The 15,394-nt window shown below is 40.5% G+C and overlaps 1 protein-coding gene across 1 annotated transcript; it reads left to right on the forward strand.

Annotated features, from left to right (window-relative positions):
- Positions 1-1,348: 1,348 nt before the first annotated feature.
- On the forward strand, positions 1,349-13,448 carry LOC117460039 (myosin heavy chain, fast skeletal muscle-like). Its single transcript, XM_071205604.1, has 39 exons — positions 1,349-1,393; positions 1,465-1,608; positions 1,691-1,847; positions 1,940-1,967; positions 2,064-2,160; positions 2,271-2,363; positions 2,452-2,515; positions 2,595-2,693; positions 2,790-2,893; positions 3,013-3,151; positions 3,264-3,382; positions 3,608-3,757; positions 3,858-4,028; positions 4,127-4,427; positions 4,575-4,639; positions 4,739-4,826; positions 4,938-5,055; positions 5,138-5,261; positions 6,635-6,771; positions 6,856-7,111; positions 8,242-8,484; positions 8,567-8,743; positions 8,822-8,967; positions 9,060-9,150; positions 9,249-9,638; positions 9,763-9,889; positions 9,979-10,097; positions 10,185-10,381; positions 10,624-10,807; positions 10,918-11,083; positions 11,190-11,314; positions 11,414-11,722; positions 11,814-12,017; positions 12,126-12,251; positions 12,338-12,508; positions 12,596-12,700; positions 12,796-12,891; positions 13,044-13,175; positions 13,374-13,448. Exons 1-39 carry the CDS (start codon positions 1,349-1,351, stop codon positions 13,392-13,394), a joined length of 5,628 nt encoding a protein of 1,875 aa, XP_071061705.1. The 3' UTR covers positions 13,395-13,448.
- Positions 13,449-15,394: the final 1,946 nt, after the last annotated feature.

Consider the following 15,394-nt stretch of genomic DNA (forward strand, 5'->3'; position numbering starts at 1 on the left):
AGGTGTGATGTGGTCATAACGTCTCTTCCCAGTAAGAAGGCATGCAGCCGCATTTTGGACCAGCTGCAGGAGACGGATCAAACACTTATCAACACCAATATACAGGGAGTTACAATAGTCTAAACGAGACGTTAGAAATAAGTGGATTAGCTGTTCAAATTCCTTACTAGGAAGATAGATATATGTTTTGATATATGTTTTGTATGTAAAATATATAAATAGGTTTTTCTAAATTACAAGTTATTAGTTAATATGATTTTCAAGAAAAATAGGTTTCAAAAACAGAATGAAAGAACATGTTAGAAGGAGACTTACGGCGACTGAATTATGAGCCCCCCCAGATCCAATACAACATGTGCTGGCAACACCTGTTGTCCACACCGTATTTGGCAAAGGCCCAGATTTAACCTTGCTGTGTAAGCAATCCAGATCGTATATGAGGGAGCCCAACAGGACAGAGTGGTGTGGTGTGGTGGAAGACCTTTGGAGACTTCAGCTTGTGGTAGGCTTATCTTCTGCTGTAAAGCATTTCAATGCATTCTGTATTTGCTCAATTTGTTAAAATATAGATTCATTGTAAAAAATATCATGAACAATTTTGTTGATTTAAGACCAATATGATATCTTCTCAACAGGATTGTGGAGTATTTCTGACTTTTCAATAAGAGTGGAACAGGTATGAACATATTTCCACTACATTACATTTGTAAATATATTTTATTCCGTCAATCTAAGTTAGAAAAACGTTTTAATGAGCTAATTACTTTTAACTCCATACTGGAATGTGTTCTGGTGCACAGGAAAATAATTGAAGTGTGGACAGTTACCAATCCACATTTCAGTTTACTTCCTACCTCTGAGAGCAAAGCAGCTGACCCCCACACTGCTTCCTGGGCCCTGTATAGTATCTGCCCACTGCTTCTAATACTAGGATGGGTTAAATTCAAAGACTACATTTCACTTAGTAGTGCTGTGCACATTTGTCTGACGATTTAACGAGAATTTGATTTGAATCCTTCCGTTTCAATTTCAAGGAGAATTCTATTTAATGGGGATATGTTTATTTTTATTTGATGACAGACATTCTGGGCTGTTGAATCAAATTGATTGAAAACATTAAAATAAGTAAGATTAATACAATTTATCTTACTTGTGTGTACTTCACAGAAATAAACTGCCACCATGAGTACCGACGCGGAGATGGCCTTGTATGGCAAGGCTGCCATTTACCTTCGTAAGCCAGAAAGGGAAAGAATTGAGGCTCAAAATGCACCATTTGATGCCAAGAGTGCTTGCTTTGTGTCTGATGTCAAGGAGCTGTACGTGAAGGCAACAATCCTCACGAAAGATGGTGCCAAAGTCACTGTCAAAATACTGGGAACTGAGGAGGTTCGTATCATTAAATCCGTGTGTACAAGGAATTAAATTTGATCATTTCTCATTGTAACACATTTCCTGTTCTAGGAGAGGGTAGTGAAAGAAGAGGAGGTCTTCCCATTGAACCCTCCCAAGTATGACAAGATTGAGGACATGGCCATGATGACCCATCTCAATGAAGCCTCTGTGCTGTATAACCTCAAAGAGCGTTATGCAGCATGGATGATCTACGTAAGACTAATTGCCTAATGAGACTGAAAAATGTTTGCTGGAAACATGAAGTTACATTTAAATTCTCTGTGATATATTTTAGACCTACTCTGGGTTGTTCTGTGCCACTGTGAACCCCTACAAGTGGCTCCCAGTATACGATTCTGAATGTGTAAGTGCCTACAGAGGCAAGAAGCGTATGGAGGCTCCACCCCACATCTTCTCTGTCTCTGACAACGCTTATCAGTTCATGGCTACTGGTAAGTCATTACCACTCATTTAAAACGCATCAGTATAGGGTTTCAGTTTTAAACATGTACTTGATTGGTTTATGTTTGTTTTACTTCTACAGATAGGGAAAACCAGTCTGTCTTGATCACGTAAGTTTTTAACATTTACAATTGTGCCCATTTAGTTTTAATTAAGATTAATCAAAGATATTGGTTAATTTCTTAATAATCTCTGTCTCTACCTAGTGGAGAATCTGGTGCTGGAAAGACTGTGAACACCAAGCGTGTCATCCAGTACTTTGCAACAATCTCAGTTTCTGGACCCAAGAGAGACGAATCAAAGGTATGTTACTCTATGATGATGACGATTCAGGATTCTTTATCTTTAGATGTTTTTTCAGGGATGAACAAATGAAGTTGTTTCCTGACAGCTATTCTTAACCTGGATTTTAGGGGTCACTTGAGGATCAGATTATTGCAGCCAATCCATTGCTTGAGTCTTATGGTAACGCCAAAACTGTGAGGAATGACAACTCTTCTCGTTTTGTAAGTATGGAACAGTTTCTACAAACGAGAGAAGCATTGTTACATTGCACATGTGGAGGGACATTAATGATTATGTTATTTCAAACAGGGTAAATTCATCAGAATCCATTTCAACACAGCTGGCAAACTGGCTAGTGCTGATATTGAGACTTGTAAGTAACAATCCTTATAGTGTATACAAACTACTGTAAGTAAGATTTAGCCTGGCACTGACATGTTCAAAACTTGTAGATCTGCTGGAGAAGTCTAGAGTGACATTCCAGCTTGAGGAAGAGAGAGGCTACCATATCTTCTACCAGATGATGACCGGCCACATACCAGAGCTCCTTGGTAAGGAGAATTAGATATTGCAATTGTTTCAACCTTATTAGAGTTTTACATTTATAAAAAATATCTACTGACATGTTTATTTTTTTTGGATTCTAGAACTGGCACTCCTCACAACCAACCCCTACGACTTCCCCATGTGCAGCATGGGTAAGATCGTTGTGGCCAGCATTGATGACAAAGTGGAGCTGGAAGCCACGGATGTGAGTAATTTTGAATTCAACATATTTAAATAGACTTTGTGAAACAAATGCAACATCATTACAGCTCTTTTAAGAACTTTTGCTTGAACAATTGTGTTTTTTGTGTCTTTTCACATCAGAATGCTATTGATATCCTGGGCTTCACTCATGAAGAGAAGATGAGCATTTACAAGATGACCGGTGCTGTGCTTCACCATGGTAACATGAAGTTCAGGCAAAAGCAGCGTGAGGAGCAGGCTGAGCCTGATGGCACAGACGGTGAGTATTTACTCTTAGCTCAAAGCTTAGAGCTTGGCAACAACATTGATACATTTCTTGAAAACATTGTGTTCTTCACAAATTATGATGGACATTTCTGAATTATTTTCAGATGCTGACAAGGTTGCTTATTTGCTGGGTCTGAACTCCGCTGACATGCTGAAGGGTCTGTGCTATCCTAGAGTGAAGGTCGGAAATGAGTATGTCACCAAGGGACAGACTGTACCTCAGGTAAACACTGATGGTCAATATCGAACATTCTACTGTTTATAAACAAAAAAAGTAGTACAGATTTCATTAGGAAAAAGATATGCAATGTCTGTTGGCATTTTCTGTACTTCTGTCAATGAGTTCTAATTGAATTCTAAATTCAAGGGCGATCTTTGATTACATTTTAGTTTAGGAATTTTAGTGGCATGTATCTTGAAAATAATATAATATACTTTTTTCTTTAAGGTCAACAACTCAGTGCCTGCCCTGGCCAAGTCTATCTATGAGAGGATGTTCTTGTGGATGGTCATCCGTATCAACAATATGTTGGACACCAAACAACCTAGACAGTTCTACATTGGTGTGCTGGATATTGCTGGCTTTGAAATCTTTGATGTAAGCCAGAGTTTGAACAATTTAGCAGTTGATACTTTTCAATAAATAATAGTTCTTATTGCCTTGTAAGAGATTATGAAGATGATATGTCCTTTTGCAGTTCAATACATTGGAGCAGCTGTGCATCAACTTCACAAATGAGAAACTGCAACAGTTCTTCAACCACACCATGTTCGTCCTGGAGCAAGAGGAGTACAAGAAGGAGGGTATTATCTGGGAGTTCATTGACTTTGGTATGGACTTGGCTGCCTGCATTGAGCTGATTGAAAGGGTAACCACTTCATTTATTATATCATACATCATATGTAACAGTTTTTTTATTTGTTATAATGTATCACTAAATGAAATACCTCTTTCAACCTTTTCAAGCCCATGGGCATCTTCTCCATCCTTGAAGAGGAGTGCATGTTCCCCAAGGCCTCAGACACATCCTTCAAGAACAAGCTGTATGACCAGCATCTTGGCAAAAACAAAGCATTTGAGAAGCCAAAGCCCGCAAAGGGCAAGGCTGAGGCCCACTTCTCCCTGGTGCACTATGCTGGTACCGTGGACTACAACATCTCTGGCTGGCTGGACAAGAACAAGGATCCCCTGAATGACTCTGTCATTCAGCTGTACATGAAATCTTCAGTGAAACTGCTGGTTTCACTGTATCCTCCAGTAGTTGAGGGTAAGATAGTAACTACAGTAAAGACATTTAAAACCAGAGATAATATATACTTTTTACTAATCAAATGTATATTTGTAATATTATTTTAACTCATCAACTATTACTTGTTTATGCTAATTTTGTGACATTCTAACAAAACATCAACAGATACTACTAAGAAGGGAGGCAAGAAGAAGGGTGGTTCTATGCAGACTGTGTCCTCACAGTTCAGGGTAAGCTTTCTCAAAGCAAACATATCTAATAGATCTCTGTTTAAACCAAAACTCCCAATTGTGGCATTTCATGACATGAGACACCATTATGGATTACAGGAGAACTTGGGCAAGCTGATGACTAACTTGAGGGCCACCCATCCTCACTTTGTGCGCTGCCTGATTCCCAATGAGATAAAGACTCCAGGTACATATACAACAGTATTGATGACTGGTTTGGTTTTTAATTCTGTGCTGCATCAACTAAAATACCTACTATTTATTCAAATAATTAAATATATAATATTTTTTTGTACAGGTCTTATGGAGAACCACCTGGTTATCCACCAGCTCAGGTGTAATGGTGTCCTGGAGGGTATTAGAATCTGCAGAAAAGGTTTCCCCAGCAGGATCCTCTATGCTGACTTCAAGCAGAGGTATAATGTTTTTATACATAGAAATTTAACCTCTCATTATTACAATGTAATGCTCCTCCTGACAATAAACTATTTCATATAGATACAAGGTGCTGAATGCCGGTGTCATCCCTGACGGTCAGTTCATGGACAACAAGAAGGCTTCAGAGAAGCTGCTTGGGTCAATTGATGTTCCTCATGATGAATATAAATTTGGACACACCAAGGTAAGTACTTTACATTTACTTCATTACTGAGCTAATGAATATTTACCAAATACGCTCAGACCCGGCGGCAGACATACGTCTCTGGGCGGGCATTTGATGTACCAGGGCGGGCCCACCCCGAAACTTACATTTCCCGGGAAAACTGAATTGTGAAAGAGCTGACATGCTGAAAACCCAACGCCTGCAGGGGGGTCTGGGGAGATTCTCCCCCAGGAGATTTTTTGAAATACTAACATAAAATACACATTCTGGTCCTCTCTTGAGAAGAAAAATAAATAAATCTATTACTACACAACATATTTTAAAAAAAAATGAATGCCATTTCAGTTTTTTGTTACTTTGTTCTGAAAGCTGAACCTGCTGCTCCTCACAGAGAGAAGAGGGAAGAGGCTGTGAATTACTTTACATTGTGGATAAGGGTTGATAGCCCCCATTGTTCCGTGTGTCAAAATGAAAGACAGCCCACACATCAATCATCAAACCGTGGGGTCTTATTTAATTACGTGTTGATTTCTATCAACACGTAACTACAGCAAAAATATTCTCCGTCGGGACTTCCTGCAACAACACCACGTCGTTATCTTGATTCTGATTGGCCAGAAGACATTATCAAAGATGTTCTATTGAGAAGATGATCACTACGTGACAAAAGTTTTCAAACCGTTTCTAGTCTTCGGTATTTCCAGACAAGTGACTGCTGAAAACAATCTTACTAACTGCTGTCTGTGCAATTTACTCCGCGCGAGTTGGCGGACTTTATTTAGCTTACTTTAAAATTATTTTTCATGGTGGGGCTAAGCCATTTATTGGTATGGCTGTAGCCTACCCAAGTATACCCTGGCGCCGCCACTGAACATAATAATAAAACAATTAAAATGTTGTATTCAGCCCTGATTAAAACAGCGGGCCCAAATCCTGGATGGCCGGGCCCAAATCCTGGATGGGCGGGCCCGGCCCCATGGGGCCCGCCCATGACGCCGGGTCTGAATACCTGTACAGTGTATTTGTTGGATGTTACTGTGACTACGGTAGTATGTATTATACATGTAATTAATGAAACTACCTCAGGAGGTCAACTCTGGTAGCCTTTCTTTTTCCATCCCGGCAAATAATAAAAGATAAAAAACAATACTTCCTTGATTATGATGAAACAAGTGATTAAGACTTGGCCTTAAAACCATTCCATCCGACCAAAAACCATCATGTAAATAGGAGTCACATATTGCATTTTGTTTGTTTGCTTGCTTGTTATACAGTGTTTGAAGTGTTCATTACTTGAATTCATCATTTATTTGCTGACAGACATTTATATTTCCCCTCCTCGAAAAAAGGTATTCTGATTCTGAAATAATTTTTTGTTTCTGTTTGTTCAGGTGTTCTTCAAGGCTGGCCTGCTGGGTACCCTTGAGGAGATGAGAGACGAAAAACTGGCATCTCTGGTCAGAATTACTCAGGCTTTGTGTCGTGGTTATCTCATGCGAACAGAGTTTGTCAAGATGACAGCAAGGAGGCACGTTGAAAACTGCTAATTCTGATCAATGGTGTAAAAACATAAATACAGTATAAAGTCTAAAACCAATTTTTTTCTGTGCAGGGAAGCCGTATACACCATCCAATACAACGTGCGCTCCTTCATGAATGTCAAACACTGGCCATGGATGAAGGTCTACTACAAGATTAAGCCTCTGCTGCAGACTGCTGAAACTGAGAAGGAGCTGGCAAATATGAAGGAGAACTATGAAAAAATGACAACTGACCTGGCTACTGCCCTGGCCAAGAAGAAGGAACTGGAGGAGAAGATGGTTTCCCTTCTGCGGGAGAAGACTGATCTGGCTCTGCAAGTAGCATCTGTAAGTAAACGTCAACAGTAGGGGTGCAACAACTAATCGACTTAATCGATTAAAATCGATTACCAAATTAGTTGCCAACTAATTCAGTCGTCGATTCGTTGGCAACGTCATCACATGTGTTTTACGCGCCGTTAAGCTCCAACGTTATTGGTCTTTTTATCGGTACTGGAGACATTTAAAAAATATATGTCATGTATTATTGCTACAAAAACATTATATCGCAGTCTTAGTGTCGCCAACTCGTTTCTAATATGCAAAAAGACAAACAAATGCGTCTATGATGTATTTCCGATCAGACGAGTTCTCTCTCCCCCGTCTGTGTGCGAGGGGGCGGGGCAGTTTACACACACGCAGCTGCTACATGCAGCAACACACTGCGGAGATGGCGGAGAGAACGTGCTCCGAGGTGTGGTTAAACTTTACCCGTCTCGATGTGGAGAATGCTCGTTGCCAAAAGTGCAATAAGAGTTTAGCATGTAAGGGCGGTAACACGAGCAATTTGTCTAAACATTTAGCAAAAGTGCACCACATCCAGACGGAGGAATGCACCGGGTTCGACTGTCTTTCTAGTAGCTCTGTAGCCCCATCCACGAGTAACGTTTCCACGTCAGGTGTTCTGTATGCTAGCAGCAACACACAGAGTTAACTCAATGATACAAACATGGGTTAATGATTAGAGGTAACAGAGTTATTTATTTTGTTAAAGTTTCGGCTATTCTGTTTACAGTTCTTTCATCAGATTATTTAATACGATTTGTTAAAACACTGTTTTTTCTTTTGATGTGAAATATCATTTATTTAATTTAAATTAAAAGCAATGTTAATTTTGTTCAAAATGTGTTTTGTTAATTTAATAATATATGTATTTTTGAATCAAGTATTCATCTTTATTGTCTTCATTGTTAGTTTCCACATGCCTAAAACAACCTCAAGCTAAATCTAAAAGTTGATGGCTAAATAAGAGCGCTTGAGAAATTGTGCAAGGCATACAGTAATAGTCCGAATAGTCGATTAATCGTTTCATTAATCAATTATCAAATTAGTCTTTTGTTGCAGCCCTAGTCAACAGACAAATACGCTTTTTCATGTTTGTGAATATATAAGAGCTAACATGTATGAAAATGGTCTAGGAAGGAGACAATCTCACTGATGCTGAGGAGAGATGTGAGGGACTCATCAAGAGTAAGATTCAGATGGAGGCCAAACTCAAAGAGACAACTGAGAGACTGGAGGATGAAGAGGAAATGAATGCTGAGCTCACTGCCAAGAAGAGAAAGCTGGAGGATGAATGCTCTGAGCTCAAGAAGGATATTGATGACCTGGAGCTTACCTTGGCCAAAGTGGAAAAGGAGAAACATGCCACTGAGAACAAGGTTTGTAATCAATGATCTGTCCATCAGGTAGTGAGATTATAATTATTTATTTGTATTAACAAAATCTTTCCTGCACACTTAGGTGAAGAACCTGACCGAGGAGATGGCCTCTCAGGATGAGAGCGTTGCTAAGCTGACCAAGGAAAAGAAAGCCCTTCAGGAGTCTCATCAGCAGACTCTTGATGACCTGCAGGCAGAGGAAGACAAAGTCAACACTCTGACCAAGGCCAAGACCAAGCTTGAGCAGCAAGTGGATGATGTAAGTTTACAGTCACTTGATTTGGCAAAGCAAGATTATTCTTGAACATGATAATTCAAAATGTATACCTTTGTTTAGCTTGAGGGTTCTCTGGAGCAAGAGAAGAAGCTGCGTATGGACCTGGAGAGAACCAAGAGAAAGCTTGAGGGTGATCTCAAACTGTCCCAGGAATCCGTCATGGATCTTGAGAATGACAAGCAGCAGTCTGATGAGAAAATCAAAAAGTAGCTTAGTTTTTCTGTTTAAACAACATACATTTCTTTAAAGAAGTGTTCAATGGCATGAACTCAATGCACTTTATCAATTTTGTTCACAGGAAGGACTTTGAATGCAGTCAGCTCCTTAGCAAGATTGAAGATGAGCAGTCTCTGGGTGCTCAGCTCCAGAAGAAGATCAAGGAGCTCCAGGTGAGATATTGTGTTACACTTAACAATACTGCATACATTTGCTATTATGTGTAATAAGGTGAATGATTGCTAAAAGAGAAAACATGTACATTCAACAGGCTCGTATTGAGGAACTGGAAGAGGAGATTGAGGCTGAGCGTGCAGCTCGTGCCAAGGTTGAGAAGCAGAGAGCTGACCTCTCCAGGGAACTTGAGGAGATCAGTGAGAGGCTGGAGGAGGCTGGAGGTGCCACCGCTGCTCAGATTGAGATGAACAAGAAGCGTGAGGCTGAGTTCCAGAAGCTCCGTCGTGACCTTGAGGAGTCCACTCTGCAGCATGAAGCAACTGCTGCTGCCCTTCGCAAGAAGCAGGCTGACAGTGTTGCTGAGCTGGGAGAGCAGATTGACAACCTCCAGCGTGTCAAGCAGAAGCTTGAGAAGGAAAAGAGTGAATACAAGATGGAGATTGATGACCTCTCTAGCAACATGGAGAATGTTGCTAAGGCAAAGGTACACTAGCATTACATGCTTTTTTGTATCATATTATATGTTACCAATATGAATATAGTACATCATGTAAATTATTTTGTGAATAAAATCTGATCACTAATCTTGTTGATTTCTTCCTCATTAGGGAAATCTTGAAAAGATGTGCCGTACTCTTGAGGACCAACTTAGCGAACTGAAGACCAAGAATGATGAAAACGTCCGCCAAATCAATGACACAAGTTCACAGAAAGCACGTCTCCTGACAGAAAATGGTATCTACATGTTTTTGGTGAACCATCTGTGGAGTATATGATTGAGAAACGTAACACAAACTAACGTATTATAATATTTTTCACACAAGGTGAGTTCAGCCGTCAAGTTGAAGAGAAGGAAGCTCTTGTCTCTCAGTTGACCAGAGGCAAGCAGGCCTCCACACAGCAGATTGATGAATTGAAGCGACAGATTGAGGAGGAGGTTAAGGTAAGAAACCTTTAAGATAGTATATATTTGTATGATTTGTTTGTGATTTAGAAATTGTGTAAATGTTAATAATATTTCTTACAACAGGCCAAGAATGCTCTTGCCCATGGCCTGCAATCAGCCCGCCATGACTGTGATCTGCTGAGGGAGCAGTTTGAAGAGGAGCAGGAGGCCAAGGCTGAGCTGCAGCGTGGAATGTCCAAGGCCAACAGTGAGGTGGCTCAGTGGAGATCGAAGTATGAAACTGATGCTATCCAGCGCACTGAGGAGCTTGAGGAATCCAAGTGAGTGACATTCAAACTGTTGAATGGCCAGAAGTGTAGCATTTTAGCAAACACTCTACTGATTCCTGAATTGCTGGTAATAACATTAGTATTTTAAAATGTGTATAGCTTCTTACTTTGAGGCCAATCATTTAGATTAATTAATATGGTAATTAGTTGTTTCATATATGCAAATATAACTAGAAAATAACTTGTAACTTTATGAGTTTAACTGAGCCACAAATACCTCAATTTTCAAACAGGAAAAAGCTTGCCCAGCGCCTTCAGGAGGCTGAGGAACAGATTGAGGCAGTGAATTCCAAGTGTGCTTCTCTTGAGAAAACCAAACAGAGGCTCCAGAGTGAGGTGGAGGACCTCATGATTGATGTGGAGAGGGCCAATGGCCTTGCTGCCAACCTGGACAAAAAGCAGAGGAACTTTGACAAGGTAACACAATTTACTGAGTTTGGTCAAAACACACAAACAATGACATGAATATTTATTTTGCCCTGAGACTTTAACATAACCAAATAAACTGTATGCATTGTATTATTCAGGTGTTGGCAGAGTGGAAGCAGAAGTACGAGGAGGGTCAGGCAGAGCTTGAGGGAGCACAGAAGGAGGCTCGTTCTCTCAGCACTGAACTGTTCAAGATGAAGAACTCTTATGAGGAGGCTCTTGATCATCTGGAGACCATGAAGCGTGAAAACAAGAATCTGCAACGTGAGTTCTACATAATGTCACAGAGTTCAACATGAGTTGGACATTTTGTTGATATTTTACCATTTAAGGCTCAACAATATGATAAACCCCATGTATCTTTCTGCAGAGGAGATCTCAGATCTGACTGAACAGATTGGTGAGACTGGCAAGAGTATCCATGAGCTGGAGAAGAACAAGAAGCAGGTGGAGACAGAGAAGACTGAGATCCAGACAGCTCTTGAAGAGGCTGAGGTATTTCTTTCCTGGGAGTTCATAACATTAAAAATCATTGACAAATATATATCAGTGTTTGAAGGCAAAGATGAGTGTTTAATTGTTTGATTTCATTAGGGAACTCTGGAACATGAAGAGTCTAAGATCCTGCGTGTCCAGCTGGAGCTCAACCAGATTAAGGGTGAGGTGGACAGGAAGCTGGCAGAGAAAGATGAAGAGATGGAACAGATCAAGAGGAACAGCCAGAGAGTGACTGACTCCATGCAGAGCACTCTGGATTCTGAGGTCAGGAGCAGGAACGATGCCCTGAGAATCAAGAAGAAGATGGAGGGAGATCTGAATGAGATGGAGATTCAGCTCAGCCATGCCAACCGCCAGGCTGCTGAGTCCACGAAGCAGCTCAGGAATGTGCAGGCACAGCTGAAGGTATAGAAAAGGAACAGTTTATTTTCCAACTATGGTAGATTGGGCTACATTTTGGCATTCATGTATATATGTCTGATCTTTTTCTCACTAGGATGCACAACTGCACCTTGATGATGCTGTCAGAGCCCAGGAGGACTTCAAGGAGCAGGCTGCTATGGTGGATCGTAGAAACGGTCTTATGGTGGCTGAAATTGAGGAACTTAGAGCTGCTCTGGAACAGACAGAGAGAAGTCGCAAAATTGCTGAGCAAGAGCTGGTTGATGCCAGTGAGCGTGTTGGACTTCTGCACTCTCAGGTGAACAAACCTAATCTTTTCAATAATTCAAAAATCAAATACAATTTCAACTAACATGAATATTAGGCATGTGATGACTTAAGAGGCTAAATATTTGTACCTTTTTAGAACACAAGCCTTGTGAACACCAAGAAGAAGCTTGAGACAGACCTGGTCCAGGTCCAGGGTGAAGTGGATGACATTGTGCAGGAAGCAAGGAATGCAGAGGAGAAGGCCAAGAAGGCCATCACTGATGTAGGTTTCAATGTCATGTGTTCCTACTTTTAATGGCCATTTTTTTTGTTGATATTTCTAATTAACATGTTTTATGTCTCCTGTAGGCTGCTATGATGGCTGAGGAGCTGAAGAAGGAGCAAGATACTAGTGCTCATCTGGAGAGGATGAAGAAGAACCTGGAGGTTGCTGTTAAGGACCTGCAGCACCGTCTGGATGAGGCTGAGAACCTGGCCATGAAGGGTGGCAAGAAGCAGCTCCAGAAACTGGAGTCTAGGGTAAAAAAATTCATACTAAGATTTATATAGCTGAAAGAAACCTTTGAAAACAAGCTGGATACTTAATGTTTTAATGTTATTCAAAAGGTGCGTGAGCTGGAAGCAGAGGTTGAGGCTGAACAGAGACGTGGAGTAGATGCTGTTAAAGGTGTCCGCAAATATGAGAGGAGAGTTAAGGAGCTCACCTATCAGGTATGGTTACTTTCATAGTTAAAATGTACAGTACCGATTCATATAATATACTAACCTTTTAAAATATTTAAACATGCAAATCTAAATTGGCACAGACTGAGGAGGACAAGAAAAATGTTGCCAGGCTGCAGGATCTGGTTGACAAATTGCAGCTGAAGGTGAAGGCCTACAAGAGGCAGGCTGAGGAGGCGGTAAGGACAATATATACATTGTTTTGTAGATATGTCAGATTTATTTTTACCAGCAAATCTTGCCGATTGTTAAGATTACCATCACATTATTATATTATATTTTAAAGTGTTTGAAGGTTTCTGTATCTTAAACTATGTATCTCTTATTCCAGGAGGAACAAGCCAATACTCATCTGTCCAAGTGCAGGAAGGTTCAAAATGAGCTGGAGGAGGCTGAGGAGCGTGCTGACATTGCAGAGTCCCAGGTCAACAAACTGAGAGCAAAGGGCCGTGACTCTGGCAAGGTAACTATAAAGACATTTCAGCTTTTATGAATGAAAATTAAATTAAATATCTCTTCATGCAATACTTAAGTCTTGACAGAACAAATATGGCCCAACTCTTTATGAAATGAACGACAGAGAAAACATTCAGATGTATGCAGAGTATGATGTCAATGCTTGTATACTGTATGTATTTATATTTGGTTTGCTTTTTTACAGGGAAAAGAAGCAGCTGAATAAAGCACTTGAGTTGATTGGCTGTTTCTAATCATATAATATGATGTGAAATGTACCACAATAAACGTTTTTTATCATTAATGGAATTCTTCTTCTTCTTCTTATTTCACCAAATAGTTTGGCTCTCAATAACTTCAGCATACTTTCAGCTACATTCAAATATCAAAATATTCAGCTTTTTCAGTACATGATGGGAAACTTTCAACTTGTTAAAAATATGTTATAGTTTTTGAAATATTCAGCTTTTTAAACTCTTTTTTGAACATGTAACTCAATGGAATGAACCTTCAAATCCTCTTTTACCTCCTACACGGTGCACCAAATGCTACTCCTTCCACATACTTTCAGCTAGAGACTTCATTCCAACTTTAAAACGGTCACAAGACATTCAGCTATAAAACTCATTCTTCAGATTTTTGATATTTTATACACATTTTGAGATATTTATCTTAGTTTGGAGCTTGGTAAAGAGGCCTTCTTCAAATGTTAACATTAGCCTGTATTGCGCAGCTCGTTAAGGCTTAGTGATGTCACAGTTAGAGTGGAGGAGAGCTTGAAATTTGCCTTAAATTTGTTTTTTAAAACTGCCATAATTCCCAAACCCTACTCTCCTGGGACATCATTGTATGCTTGAATTGTAGGAAAACCTCCATTAGGTTGAAAAATAAAAACATTTGAAGCAAAGAACTTTAAGAAAATGCCTCTTACGGTACGGTCTGCTTATCTTTCTTACAGTACAGACGCTTTTCTGCTTGCTCCTGCCTCTGCTTACTTTTTATGCTGATTTTCCTATTCTTATTCTCTGAAGACTTCGAGCAGCGGCTCCTGGACATTAACCTATCACTGGGACAGTTCATCTTCGTAAATAGACGGAGGTTTTCAGCCATATTTCAACATTTTTACGGCGACCCCAGTCTTACAGTAGCGTGGCCTAGCAACAGCTAAAGCCTGGTAGGCTACTGCATGCTATTTAGCTTAAGCTAGTTGGTAGAAAAATGCCTCCGTTCTCTACAGATGACTTCCACAAACTTCTACAGAAGATGGCCGTGCTGGAAATGAAAATGCAATGGCTGGAAGTTAACGTGGAAGTGAATGGACTATGTTGTGGGAATGACACCACTTTACCAGTGTTGCAAAATAATGGAAAAGTGTATGCTAACTCACAGCTAGTTAGCAGCTACAAGGATTCCAAGGAACAGGAGGGCTGTGTACCGGGTCATAAATCTACAAGTGGTGGTCCTCCCTGGAACTCTCTGGGTGCAAAGCCTAAGAGTAAATCATTTTCATGGGATTTGGGAGGAAGGATAACGGGCAGAGCCCAACACTCTGAAATATGTGATGCGACCGGCTGGCCTGCATTGTTATCACCCAAGAGGAGCGCCTCTTCAACCCCTAAACAGCAGTGGACAGCTGCTAAAGGGAGAATTACAAAAAAATCCTCCTAAACCACCAAGTGTGCCAATCCAGAACAGATACGCTCCGCTGACCGAGAGCCGGAGATCTCTTTCTGATGACCTGGATAACCCGTCCTCTTCACACAGCAGGGTAAGGACCAATAGCTACTCCAAAAGTAAAAGGCTAGAGGGAAAGCTAACGACTGGGCCTGAAACTCTGATTGTGGGTGACTCTGCTGTAAGAGATGTAAAAGGTCTGTGTAGTAAGAACAACACCAAAGTACTCTGTTTTCCCAAGGATACAGTCTCTGACTTGGCTGAGAAGATCCTGCATATTGGGGCTGAACATCCGACTGTGAAGAATGTGGTACTACATATTGGAACAAATGATGTTGTGAAACAAGAGTCAGAAGTGCTGAAAAAAGACTTGAAATGTCTGTTGGAAACTGCCAGCTCTCTAAATGCAGCGGTGTTCATCAGTGGCCCTCTACCGCCAGTCAGAAGAGGAGTGGAGAGATTCAGCAGATTGTTTGCACTGAATACCTGGCTTTAAACTGTCTGTACTGACCATTCTGTGCATTTTATTGACAATTTTAACTTGTTCTGGGA

The sequence above is a fragment of the Pseudochaenichthys georgianus genome, chromosome 15 (assembly GCF_902827115.2).
Source record: "Pseudochaenichthys georgianus chromosome 15, fPseGeo1.2, whole genome shotgun sequence".
Classification (NCBI taxonomy): Eukaryota; Metazoa; Chordata; class Actinopteri; order Perciformes; family Channichthyidae; genus Pseudochaenichthys; species Pseudochaenichthys georgianus.

Coding starts and splice junctions, on each gene's coding strand:
- LOC117460039 (XM_071205604.1), top strand. CDS start 1,349: ATGGTGCCAAAGTCACTGTCAAAATACTGGGAACTGAGGAGGTTC. Junction 12,252..12,337: donor CCAAGAAGGCCATCACTGAT/GTAGGTTTCAAT, acceptor TGTCTCCTGTAG/GCTGCTATGATGGCTGAGGA. Junction 12,509..12,595: donor TCCAGAAACTGGAGTCTAGG/GTAAAAAAATTC, acceptor GTTATTCAAAAG/GTGCGTGAGCTGGAAGCAGA.